Source organism: Triturus cristatus, chromosome 3_1 (genome assembly GCF_964204655.1).
Source record: "Triturus cristatus chromosome 3_1, aTriCri1.1, whole genome shotgun sequence".
NCBI lineage: Eukaryota > Metazoa > Chordata > Amphibia > Caudata > Salamandridae > Triturus > Triturus cristatus.
In genome coordinates this window covers 615405151-615418536 of record NC_140583.1, presented here as the reverse complement: position 1 = coordinate 615418536, position 13386 = coordinate 615405151, and the positions used below count along the sequence as shown (strand labels likewise).

Here is a 13386-nt window from a genome sequence, read left to right as displayed (position 1 = left end):
CCCTTCCAGAAGTTTGAAACTTTTTTTTCTGAAGTTAAGTGTGATGGTGATATATTTGGTAGATTCTTCTGTTTATTTGTGTTATTTTGTACCGCTTACAGAATGCTATTGCTAGTGCCAGCACACTAGCTGAAGTCGATCGACTAAAGGGCTTGCTGCAGTCTGGTCAGATTCCTGGAAAAGAGAAGAAACCAGGTATGTTTTTTTTTTTTTTAGGTCTTGCCTGCCAGACAAAGCAATCTGACTTGTTGTGAAAGACCTTGTATTGGCTTTACAAGAATGCACTATGGGATTACAGCCCACACTTTGCTTATCATTGGCTGTGTACATATGGTCCCTCTTATTAGCTTTTTTTATTGTTTGCCTTGCCTTCCCCTTCTTGTTTGTCCATTCCATGGAGCGCAGACCATTTTTGACTGACTTGTACACTTCCACTGCCCACTTTTAGGGCACGCTGTACCTCTTTTGCTTCTCGCCTACCCTATGTTGCTCCCACCCGTGTGCAGTTTTATTTTTATTCCTCCCTCACACACTCCCTGTTACTTCCCTCTACCCATGCTCCTTAATTGCTTCCCAGCCCCCTTGAGGACCTTTTCAGAATATTTTAGTTTTAATATATTCTTTGTTTTGGGGGATATGTCAGTTGCCATTTACTGCAGGTCTGCAGAGCAGAAAGTGCTTTTGTGTAAAAATGTTTATAAAAAAATATGTCCGAGGCATGTGTACTGTTGATGCACATGCTTTTCATACTCCTGCCATCTAGTGTTGGGTCCGGATGTTTGCAGTTACGGGTTAAGGTGACGACTCCTTTCAGTGCTAGTGCGCATGGGCATCGACTCCATTGTTACTTTGTGTGTCTTTTTAGTTTTTTTCCGGCATCTGGTCCGGACATGCATTGCTGCGTTCCGGTTCGAAACAGTTCTTCATTTCCCCGTGGTGCGCAATCCACTCTACCCTCGACTGTATCGTTCTCAAACCTGTTTCGTGTTTTCTGGTTATCGAATCGATCAAGAAACTCTGCCTTTAGTCGGAAGCAATGGGGACGGCCCTCAAGCCTAGCCGCATCGGTCCACCCTTCCATTGATGGAACAAACTCCATTCCAATTCTGTCCTCTGTGCCGTGCCTAGTACCCTCTCATCGACCTACATCAAACTTGTAACTTGTGACTTTCCCTGCAGCACAAGGAGTAAGAGTACAACGCCTGTATATCGTTTCATTCGAAGAAAACTACATGATCGTTGGGCTCGATGACGTGAAATGCAACACCAAAGCATTCAACACACTCCAGACATCTTCGGCGAAGGTTTCAAACATGAAGAGGTTGAAGCGTTGGCGTCAGAAGAGGCTATCTCCGTCCCAGAGTCTGATTTGAAACTCTAGATCGACTTGGACTACGAAGACGTGCCTCCCGGACAAGGTGCCACGTGTACCGAAGACCCGTTGCCCCTCAACTTTTTCCTAAAATTCATAAGGCTATGGCACCACCTCTGCCTTCTGGCCAAGGTCTGCACCGAGACAATGTTTCCAAAGCCCTGCCTTCTGGCACCAAAACAAATCGTCGGGACTGAGTCAGCCAAAATTAACTTCTGATCCGAAATCCTCCGGTTCGAAGGACCGATCTGATTTGGAGCCGAAACCCTCCGCTCCGAAACAAAAACATGCTTTGGAGCCGAAACCTTATGTTCTCAAAAGCAAATCTATTTTGGTGCCGAAATCAAAGGACAGCCTCTGAGCCTCCTGAACCAATTTTAGTCTTTCTCAAGGCTAAATTGGACCCTAAACAAAAGATTTATATCCATCCTGATGCAGGACATCTTTCTTCCAAAGCACCAGTCAAACACAAACTTCCTTCAGAGGACTCTGCAGACAAAATCCCTCTGAAAAAGGACATGGCCACCAGCCCTGTTTATCCTGCCCTGCAATCCCCTCCACCATTTCTCCACATCTACCACAAGATCCCTTACACATAACACCTCAGGGATCTCCACATACACAGCCTGAAGGGGATGATCTTGATGAAGAAGATGCTCATTTGCCTGTAGACCCATGGAGTGACTACACCATTGACCCTCCGTTCGATACTGACCCATACCTCTACACTGCAAAGCCAACCCAACAGGACGATAATGTAGCTCATCAGGAACTTATTGCTATTCAATTGCTCGAGCAGCAGAGTACCATAGGGTGCCCTTGCATAAAGAGTCCTTAGAGGAAGACTCTTTATTTGAAACTCTTGGGTCCACACACAGGTCAAGTCAAACACTCCCTTTGCTGAAAGGCATTATGAGGCATTCAGATGACATCTTCCAGGACCCTGTGCAAGCACGTATTTTTAACTCTCAGAGTTGATAAGAAATATAAACCTTGTCCATCTGATCCTGGGTTCATCAAAGCACAATTAACTATAGATTCCTAGTGGTGTCCAATGCTTGCAAAAGGGCTAATTAACAAACCGCTCTTGAAGCACCTCCCCAGATAAATAATCTAAGCTTCTAGATGCCTCTGGGAACGAGGGGCTGCTCAAGCTGCTAACCACTGGCACATCGCAAACGCAAGGTACGACGTGGCACACTGTGATGAAATGGAGCAACTGCTCCAATATCTCCCAGACCAACACAAAAGCAAGGCACGAGTTAGTTCAGTAGGGCAAACTCCTTTCTAACTAGTCTATCAGATGTGCTCTAGATGCCGCTGACACAGTGGCTATGGAGATGCATACAAACATTCTCCTCAGAAGGCATGCATGGCGTAGGATTTCGGGGTTTAAACCAGAGGTTCAGCAATCCATTTTAAACACCCCTTTTGAGAAGCAACACCTATTTGGTCCTGAAGTCGATCAGGCTTTAGAAAAAATGGAAAAGGACACACAGGAGGGTCCAAAACCACATCTCCAGACCCAAATGCTTCCTCATATAAAGGCAACACTCAATCCTCTCCCTCTAGAGGTTTTTATAGAGGAGTCTATACAGTAAAGTATTCCAAAGGTAGGGGTAGAGGTGCCACAGCACGTAACTGCCCAGCAGTGACTTGCCACTGCTGGGCATACCCCCACCCCCAGATTATTTAACTGTTGTCGGGGGAAGACTTCAATAGTTTCTCCCAAAATCCATAACATCCAACAAATGGGTGATCTATCTTATCCGGCATGGTTATTGCCTGGAGGATGCCACCTATCCTCCAAATATTCCACCTCGCACTTACAAACTGTCATCAGACCACTTACAGTTTCTCAAACAGGAAGTACAATCTATTCGAAAATGGAGCTGTAGAACCAGTTCCATTACAGTACCAAGGGAGTGTTAAACCTGTACATACACCAACAGGTGCTTCCACTTCTACAACAATGTCCACACTAGACTTAACCTCTTCAGTGCCCATGACGAGCTGGACTCGTCATGGGCCGCGGTAGCGCTGTGCCCATGACGAGTCCAGCTCGTCATAGACCCCGCCCGCTAATGCAACGGCCGGCACAGGGCGGGGAAAGGGGCGGGCACTGAAGGGGTTAAGACTCATACTTTCATATTACGGTCCATCCAGCACAATGCAAATATCTCAGATTTCTGATAGCAGGCAAACATTCAGTTCAAAGTACTCCCATTCAGAGTAACTACTGCTCCTAGAGTATTTAACAAATGTTTAGCAGTAGTAGTAGCAGCAGCTCATCTCAGAAGACTACAAATTCACGTCTTCCTATACTCAGATGACTGGTCCATTAAAGCCATCGCACATCAGAAGTGTCTAAAACACTCAGCCCACGCTAAACTTACTCCACGGATTGGGCTTCAAAATCATCGTGCACAAGTCTCCTCTACAGCCTTTACAAATAGAATCTTCTCTGGGTGCAACTCAACACTTACACGGCTGTAGCCTCTCCCAGTGCAGCCAGAATTCGCAATATTCAAACTGTTAATATAGTTTCAAGCCAGTCAACCCTTAACAGCCAAAACTTTTATGCAACTCTTAAAAATGATGGTGTCCTGCATAGCAATAGTGCCTCTTGCAAGACTACACAAGCGTCTTCTACAGGAATGCTTAGCACGTCAGTGGAATCAGTCACTGGGTCAATTAACCGATCTAGTGTTGTAGACAGCCACACCCATCGCTCTCTGCAGTGGTGGAACCCACAAAAAATGAATCAAAAGGGTTGCCTTTTATAGACCCTATTCCACAGATCGTGCTGACAGCAGACTCTTCTCTCACAGGTGGAGGTGCTTATCTCCACAATTACACAATTCAGGGTCTCTGGGACAACACGCACAAACGTCTCCCTCAACTATCTAGAGCTTCCAGTAGTATTTCAAGCGTTGAAAGCTTTTCAGTCCACTCTCATAGGCAAAGTTGTCCTTGTCCGCACGGACAACATAACAGCCATTTACTATGTATAAAAACAAGGGGGGGACACATTCTCTCCAGCTGTCATGCCTCTCTCAGACAATCTGGAGCTGGGCAGTTCATCTCAAAATTAATCTTCTGGCAGAACACCTTTCAGGGGTCAATAATCAAATTGCTGATCTCCTCAGCAGAAGACCGCAAATACACGACTGGGAACTACATCCCCAAGTTCTCCTTCCATACTTTCAACAATGGGGATTCCCACAAATAGATCTGTTTGCCACAGTAGAAAAATGTAAAATGCCAAAACTTCGCTTCCAGGTTCCCACACCCTCGCTCCAAAGGCAATGCCCTATGGATCAATTGGTCAAAGATTTTTGCCTCCGCTCTTCTGCCTCTCCCACTCCTTCCGTTTCTGATTTTGAAAGCTGTGGCAAACATCGCTCACACTTATATTGGTAGCTCCCAAACGGCCCGGTCAACCATGGTACACCACACTTTCAAAAACTGTACCTCAATTACAGCGTTCTCACTCGGAACCGTGGATAAATCAGACGCCCAAACCCCAAGGAGCTCAACTTAGCGATTTGGCTCCTGAAGTCCTAGAGTTTGGATACTTAAATCTGCCGCAAGACTGTAGGACTATTCTAAAAGAATCAAGAAAGCCCACTACTAGAGCTTATTATGCAGCAAAATTGAAACTATTTATTGTAATAAAATTAATCCTCTGGATGCTTCTGTTCAAAATATTGTATGTTACCTTCAACACCTACAGCAAACTAATCTTGCTTACACATCTATTCAATTGCATCTTGCAGCAGTGACTGCATATTTGCAACACAGACAGCATTTATTTATATTTAAACTCCCTATAATGAAAACCTTTATGGGAGGCTTGAACAGAGTAATACCACCCAGAATACCTCTGGCACCAGTATGGAATATCAACATTGTACTTGCAAGACTCATGGGTCCACCCTTTGAACCATTACCCAATTGTCCGTTTACAGTTCCTTTCATGGAAGGCTGCTTTCCTCATTGCAATCACTTAATTAAGGAGAGTTGGTGAGCTTCAGGCATTCACCTTAGAAGAACCCTTCTTTACGCTTCATAAAGATAGGGTAGTTCTTTGCACCAACCCAAAATTCATTCCTAAAGTAGTTTCTGCTTTTCATTTTAACCAAGTTACCTGTGTTCTTTCCTCAACCTGATTCTGTAGCAGAACAAGCTCTTCACACACTTTGTCAGAAGAGCGTTATTGTATTCTTTCGAAGGGACAATTTTTTTTTTCCCTCGTAAAACAAAGCATCTGTGTGTTGCATTTGTGCCACCTCACAAGGGCAATCCTATCTCTTAATCTGGCATTTCAAGATGGGTTGGTAAATGTATTCAATTTTGCTTTGTAAAAGCTAAAAACTTTATCTATACCCATAGAGCACATGCCACTCGCAAAAAAGGGACATCTCTTGCCTTTTTTGGTAACCTTCTTATAGCTGACATCAGTAAGGTAGCAACATGGTCCACACCACACATATATTGAACACTATTATGTGGATGTATTAGCATGTCAACATGCCAATGTAGGGCATGAAGTGCTAAAGACACTTTTTCAGACAACTGCAACATCTACTGGTTTGCCACCGCTTTGCGAGAATATTACTATATATTCTATAAAAAGCATGTGTATCTACAGCACACATGCTTCGAACGGATTGTTACCCAGTAAGCATCTGTTCTTGGCATGTAGAGCTGTAGATTCACATTCACCCTCCCACCTCCCCGTACACCTGTAGTTGTTGCAGTTCTCATTATTTACATTCCATACGCAAGGATATCTCTTTACTACACTCACCCCACTCTCACCCTCTTGCGTGAAAATAATCTAACAATGGAGTCTATGCCCATGTGCATTATCACCAAAAAGAGGATTCACCTTACCTCGTGACTGAAAAGACTTCATCAAAGAAAAACAACTTGCAAACTTCCTGACCCAACACTAGATGACAGGAATATGCAAAGTATGTGAATCTACAGCTCTACAAGCCAAGAACGGATGCTTACTGGGTAAGTACCATAATCCTGAACGATCCTGGTGGCATCATCGACTGGTAAACAAAAAAGCAAATGGCGCTCCCGTTGTTCCGCTGGATCGCACATGTATGGTGCCGCATGTGTACGAATGATGTGACCGACATTGCACCTTAATGCTTTCCATTGCGAAAACTCCCTTCACCCTTTTGGTAAAATACTTTTATACATGAATAATCTCATTATGTCACGGTGTTCATGCACCAAAATATGGTAGTCTGGCTGCTGCCAACATGTTTCTGTATTTCTCAGTAACGAGATGCCAGGGGACATTCTACTAATTCAACTCTGACATGCTCCCTTAAATATCAGGCTGAAATTAAAATGTTAGGCGGCTGATTTAGTCCCAGAGGTTAAGGACCCAGGAATCGTATTATGAATGCTTTTTAAATGTATTTTAGGCTCTGATTTGTGCATGCCTGCATGTGTATTAGACCATTAACTAGTTTCTTGCATTCGAGCGGGAGACTTTCTGTGACCAGTATGTTTTATGAATGATTCTGTCTTTTTCTCTGTACAGGCCCAACCGTGGATGTTGCAGAAGAAGATCTAGAAGAAACAGTAACTAATGGATCATGAGGTGTTGAATCGCTTGGAAAGTGTACAGTACTGCAGTCGGAAGCGTTTTTTTTTTTTTCCTTTGTTTGGCTCTAAAGATGGTTTTGTTAACAGTGGATATTCTTTGTTTTAGAATTGAAACTGTGATGTAATTGTAAATGTTCATTTAATAAACTTCTTGTATTTTCCTTATTTTTGAGTCTGTTTAGTGGTGAGCATTTGAGATTATATTACCCATTTAACCTAAACATTTTTGCAAGGTATTTTAAATGTACCTGGGCAGTAGACTGTTATTGCATTCTGTTACTCACAAGGCCCTTGCTTTCTGTTTGAGAGGGTCACGGCATTGGCTATACCAGAGTTTCTATATTTAAATTTTTCGTCTTTGCTATATTGCTACTTCTACTGGGATGTCATGGTTGTCCATTCATAATTTTCTCTGAACAAAATGACCTCCAGGATTTTTGCGTCTGTTAACTGCTTTGATGGTCACAAATACTGATTGCAGATTTTCATAAGATAAAACGCCTGTAGTTGTGGTTTTGAAACATGATTGTCTTATTAATGTACGTGGTATATTCTGTGCAGGTCCAGTGGAACCAAAGGAGACTACCTAACGTATTTAGACATAAAAATTGTTAAATATAATTCATTTTCAACTAAGCATTCACGCTGAAGCTACCTGCGAAAGTGGGTGCAGCTTCTTCAAAGGGGTAGGCAAAGTTTATTATCTTTAAAGACACCCATGGTGGAATACTACAGTTTCAGATAAAACTCGTCCAAAAAAAGTTTATTTCAATTAAATAAAAACATAAACCTTTTACAGATCAACAAAATGACATTTCAATCCAGTTAAAAAGATTAAATAAATGCGGTGTGGGTCTTAAGAACAAATGTTTGACTAAGTCCAACAATAATTCTAAAATCGTGGAGCGTCTTTTAGTGCTTGATGATCATTTTAGCCTTGTTATCACTCCTGTGTTTCTGAAACTGAGTGCAAAGGTGTAAGTGCAAACTGTGCTATAAAATGCAAATTTGAAACTTGAAGTGAACTGGTACAACTGGCTCGGTTTGTTATTTTACTAAAATCTAAGCAACTGTTTACCGATTTGCTTTTAGCATTACTTTTATGAAAGATGCAGTTACTTGATGCGTGCGGGGGGGTGGAGTCTCCTTTTATGCAAATGAATAATGTATGACGGCGGTAGGAAGCTGGCTCTGTATAGACTATACAAAAGTAAGGTATAGTGTGAATAGAGTCCAGTGGATCCCCAAAGGTATAGCCGAGGCTAAAGTAGATAATACCTGACCCTTTTGTGGTAGTGTGGTTGAGCAGTCCTGCGTATCGGGAGGGTAGTGCTAAGCACTTGCTGTACATACTCTGGCAAGAAGTGTTGTCACACAGTCTGAATCAAGACCAATTTTTTGTATAAAGTTTTTTTTTTTTTTTCTAGAACAAAGATTTACATTGTAGCAGGTAAGTTATACTCGTTTTGTAGGAACATTAAGATTACTTTTGTAGTTGGAAAAATGCTTTGTAAGCTGTTCAAAAAGACTTCACTACTTCTAGCTTACTTTTAGATTATTTTGTAATTACTTTTCTAGTTTGGCATGAAACCAACTCAAAACACCATCTAAGCAACACAGGACACTAGGAAGCAGTTAAACTGTGGTGCCTTGAAAAGAGTTAAACTCTTTTCGAGGCACTGGGTTACTTTTGTTGCCGTACAAGACCGCTCATTCAGTCCTATAGTGAAAAGGAGGTGTTAAGTTTACAGGTGAGCAAAATTGTTTACAGGTGAGCAAAATTGTTTTAGGATTGGAGTTTTTTGGGGGGTAAAACCAAGCTTCAGGTTGGCACTCAAGGAGCACCACCAGCTGCACGAGGGCAGCTGGGTACAGGGTGCCAATGTTAGTCAATGGGGCTGGGGGCACCTTGATTGGGGTCTGCTCACAGGCAGGCTATTCTGTCTCAGGAGCCAACCTCCTAGAGTTAAGGTCAGGACAAAGGGGGTCCCATGTCGGCACCAAACGCACACAACCAGGGGCGGCAGGGTGGTGTCAGGAGCCCAATGCAATCCTATGGAGGTTGCCGGTTTGAGATTTTGGCTGCAGGCTTGGTCCAAGAAGTCTTCTCTGAGTAACAAACAGCTGGGCAGGTAAGTTGGAGGTTTTAGGGACGTAGGAGCACCGTGGGTCCTCTTCTCCAGAGCAGCTGGATGCAGGCGTCCTCTTGATGTCTGGTTTCACCTTACTGGGCTACTCATGATTTGGCGCTCTGTGCAGAGGCTGCAGGTGACGTGGTGGACTCTAACTCTGGAGCACTAGGGGACCTCGCTGGGACCATTGGGCCACTTGGACTCTGGCCGTAGTTGAAGTGTGCAGTAGTGGTTCCAGGCTTTGAGTTTCTCCGTCCTCAACAGGCTCAGAGCCTTTATTTGGAGTTTCATTTTAGCAGAGCTGCTGTTCGCAGGAAATCTGGTCTTTGTTGAAGGCAGTCAGTCCTCCCAGGGGTCCTGGAGGTTGCTGGCTGCATGGCAAGTCAACTTTTGACACAGGTTTTCTGGAAACTACAGACTGGCAAGTAGGGCTGGGGTCAAGTCGGTTATTCTCTACAGTCTCCTCTGCTGTGCGACTTCTTACATCCTTCGTAGGTTTCAGAGATGCCCCTAAATACTGTATGTTCGAGGCATATGAGCTGCAGATTACACACTGTGCATAGATCGCCATCTGGTGTTGGGCCCGGATGTTTGCAGTTGTTTTTCCTCTTGGAAAGTCTTTGGCAGTCACGAGGTATGTGACTCCTCCTTTGGATCGTATTGCGCATGGGCTTCAGCTCCATCCTCAGATTGTTTTTTTCCGCCATTGGGCTTGGATGTGATCTTCGCGCTCCGGTTCTGACCCTTCTTCAGTTCTTCTGATCGGCGTGCAATCCTTCCCTCTCCACGGTATTGTTTTGATCGCGATCTCGACACTTGACGCGACTCATTGTTCGAAGTCTTCGATTCTGGTCGTCGACTAAGGCCTTCGGGCCTACCTGAGCTCCGGTCCTGGCGGATGGAAAGGACTCCATTTAAGAAGTGTCCTCGATGTGGGTCAGTTTCCCCACACCGATCTCCATGAGGTGTGCAACCTCTGCCTCTCCCCAGAGCACGAGACTGTCCGGCTTGCAAATCCTTCCGGTCGAAAAAGACCATTCGGGACCGGAGGGCGAGGAGAACCATGGCACACTCGTCGACTGCAATCCCCGACGACATCTTCGGAGAAGGCGTCAATGTCCCCGAAGACCAGCACACTGAAGAGGGCCTCGTCAGCGCCTCCGAAGCAGATTACTCCGATGTCAAGGACATCACTCCGGCACAGAGGGGCGTGAGTACTAACATCGATTTCCCCACCCTTGACGGCATCAAAAAAGGCTTCGGTCACGCATTCGCCCTCTGACCTAGGCACGACCAAAGACACTGCTTCACATACCTTGCTTTCGGGCCCAGTAAAGAAGCCCATCAAGCCTTCTGGCAGCTCTGGCTTGAGCCAGCCTGCCGTCGGTGCCGAGAAACACTCCTCCACACCGGCACCGAAAAAGAAAAAGGCCTCCTCCGCGCCGAGCTCCACACCGAAGCACTTGGCATCCAAGACCAGCACTAGCTCCTCTGTACCGACACCATCCCCGGAACCGAGCAAAAAATCAGCAGCCCTCGACACCCACACCTCGAAGCCATAAGTCATCTCGGAACCAAGGAAACAACTGGACATTTCTAAGCCACACAGTTCAAAACCACTAACCGATGCCGACTCCAAGACTAAAAAAACCTACGGCTCCGACACCTTCGGCGCCGACGGATCGGACCCTCCCAGACTAACTCTTTTGGCCCAATCCAATACAAAAAACACTTGTCAAAGACCCTAAAACTGGACATTTGATGCTCAGCATCAAAAAGAGACCGCTGGACAAGCCTGCCCCAGCTCCACCTCCAAAGAGAAGAGACTTTGCTACCTCCCCTTTGAGACTAACTTCAACCCCTCCTCCACCTCCTCACTGTCCTCCGCCTTCCCCACCTCATCATTCCCCCACACCCTCTCCGGATGATGACGATGTCTGACGACACAGGGGACGGCACCCATGGGACGACTACAACGTCCCGCAGGACGACCTTTACCCTTCAAGATCGTTTCCCCCCCTCCTCTCCCCCCCCCCCCCCCCCCCAACCTTTGACACTACACACAGGGCCACTTCCATTCTGCCCATGCTTAAAGGGGTTATCAAGCACGCGCCAGAGGTCTTTAAAGACCCGGTCAGGGCCAGGATCATCAACCCTCGCATCGAGAAGAAGTATAAGGCCGCCCCTGCAGACCCCACCTACATCAGAGGGCCCGCACCACTAGACTCTTGTAATCTCCACCGCATGGAAGCGTGCAAACTCCCAGGCGAGGCACCACCACCACCTGATAAGGAGTCCACATTACTGGATGCCTCTAGCAAGCGAACTGCATCCCAGGCTACCAACATATGGCGCATTGCAAACACCCAAGCGCTATTGGCAAGATATGACCGCACATAATGACGAACTAGAAGCCCTAATGCAACACCTCCCTGACAAATACAAGAATAGAGCCAACGAACTAATCAGGAGGTAAAACCATCACCAACACCTCCATTCGCTGCGCCCTCGATGTAACTGACACCGCCTCTAGGGCAATTAACACCAGCGTCATCCTCCGTAGGCATGCCTGGCTACAAATTTTGGGTTTCAAACCCGAGGTGCAGGCTTCCATCCTCAACCACCCCCTTGACCAGGAACATCTGTTTGGCCCAAACGTTGACGTTGCCCTGGAAAAAATGAAAAAGGACACCGACACGGCAAAGTCTATGAGAGCCCTACAGTTGCACCCTCCCAGGCGCTCCTTTCGCCGCTCTTCCTTTCGAAGCACCTCCAGAGGCTACTCCTCTGAGAGCGCCTCCACTTCCTATAAAGCCCCTACCCAAGCCGCCTTCACTAGGGGTTACCAGAGAGGTGGCTACAGGGGTAACAACAATAAAGGCAGAGGCAAAACTAACACCTCCCGCTCTACCTCCACCCCAGCCCAATGACTTCCCTCCACTCCACCCAGACCATCCCCCTCCAGTCGGGGGCAGACTCCACAATTTCCCTCCTGTCTGGACTACTATCACCTCAGACAAATGGGTAACACAAATAATTCGGTCAGGCTACTGCCTCGAACTAACATCTACCCCCCCTCCCCCCCCCAAACATTCCACCCAAACAAGGCCCAATGTCACAGGAACATTTGTCACTTCTAAAGCAGGAGGTAATCTCCCTCCTACAAAAGAGTGCGATAGAACTAGTTCCTGCCCACCAACAAAATATGGGAGTTTACTCCCTATATTTTCTCATACCAAAAACAGGACGACATCCTGGACCTCAGACCCCTAAATCACTCTATACACTCAGACCATTTCCACATGGTCACACTCCAGCAGGTACTTCCCCCTGCGCTCCCAAAACGACTTCCTTGCCACCCTAGACCTCACGGATGCCTATTTCCACATTCCTGTTCACAAGGCTCACAGGAAATTTCTCAGATTTGTAGCGGACGGTGAACACTATCAATTCAAAGTGCTCCCATTCGGAGTCACAACAGCACCATGGGTGTTTACCCAAGTGCCTTGAGTTAGTGGCAGCACACCTGCGAAGACAACACATCCACGTCTTCCCATACCTAGATGACTGGCTCATAAAAGCCAGCTCCTACAACCAGTGTGTACAACACACTCTCGCCACTATCCAACTGCTTCACGAACTGGGCTTCACAGTAAACCATGTAAAGTCCCATCTGCAACCGTCGCACGTAAAACAATACCTCGGTGCCACCATAAACACCTCAAAAGCGCTAGCCTATCCCAGTCCTGCCAGGATAGCAAGCATTCCGGCTCTACGTGCCAAATTTCAACCGGAACACACTTCCAGCTCGAGTGTTCATGCAACTTACAGGAATGATGGCCTCTTGCATACTCATAGTACCTCAAGCAAGACTCCAGATGCGTCCTCTCCATGAGTGCTTAGCACGCCAATGGAACCAGGCCCAGGGTCAGTTGACAGATCTGGTGTTGGTAGACTGTCGTGCCCATCGCTCTCTACACTGGTGGACCACCAAAAACCTTTCCAAAGGGCGACCGTTCCTGGACCCGATTCCTCAGATAGTATTGACAGCAGACGCATCGCTCTCCGATTGGGGAGCTCACCTACTACATCACACCATGCAGGGCAGATGGACACCTCAACAAAAGTTACTCCACATCAACCATCTGAAGTTACTAGCCATATTCTTAGCCCTAAAGGCTTTTCAAACACATGTCTCGGGCAAGACCGTTCTAGTCCGCACAGACATGACAGCCATGTACTATACAC

General features: G+C 46.1%; 1 protein-coding gene across 1 annotated transcript in view; it reads left to right on the top strand.

The window, feature by feature from the left end:
* The window catches only part of SNRPA1 (small nuclear ribonucleoprotein polypeptide A'), a 49346-nt gene extending 42175 nt beyond the window's left edge, over positions 1-7171 (top strand). Inside the window, exons 8-9 of the mRNA XM_085644549.1 lie at positions 102-195; positions 6942-7171. Of these exons, the coding sequence (XP_085500675.1) occupies positions 102-195; positions 6942-7000 (153 nt within the window). The 3' untranslated portion in view covers positions 7001-7171. The remainder of the gene's footprint in view (positions 1-101; positions 196-6941) is intronic.
* The last annotated feature ends 6215 nt before the right edge of the window (positions 7172-13386 follow it).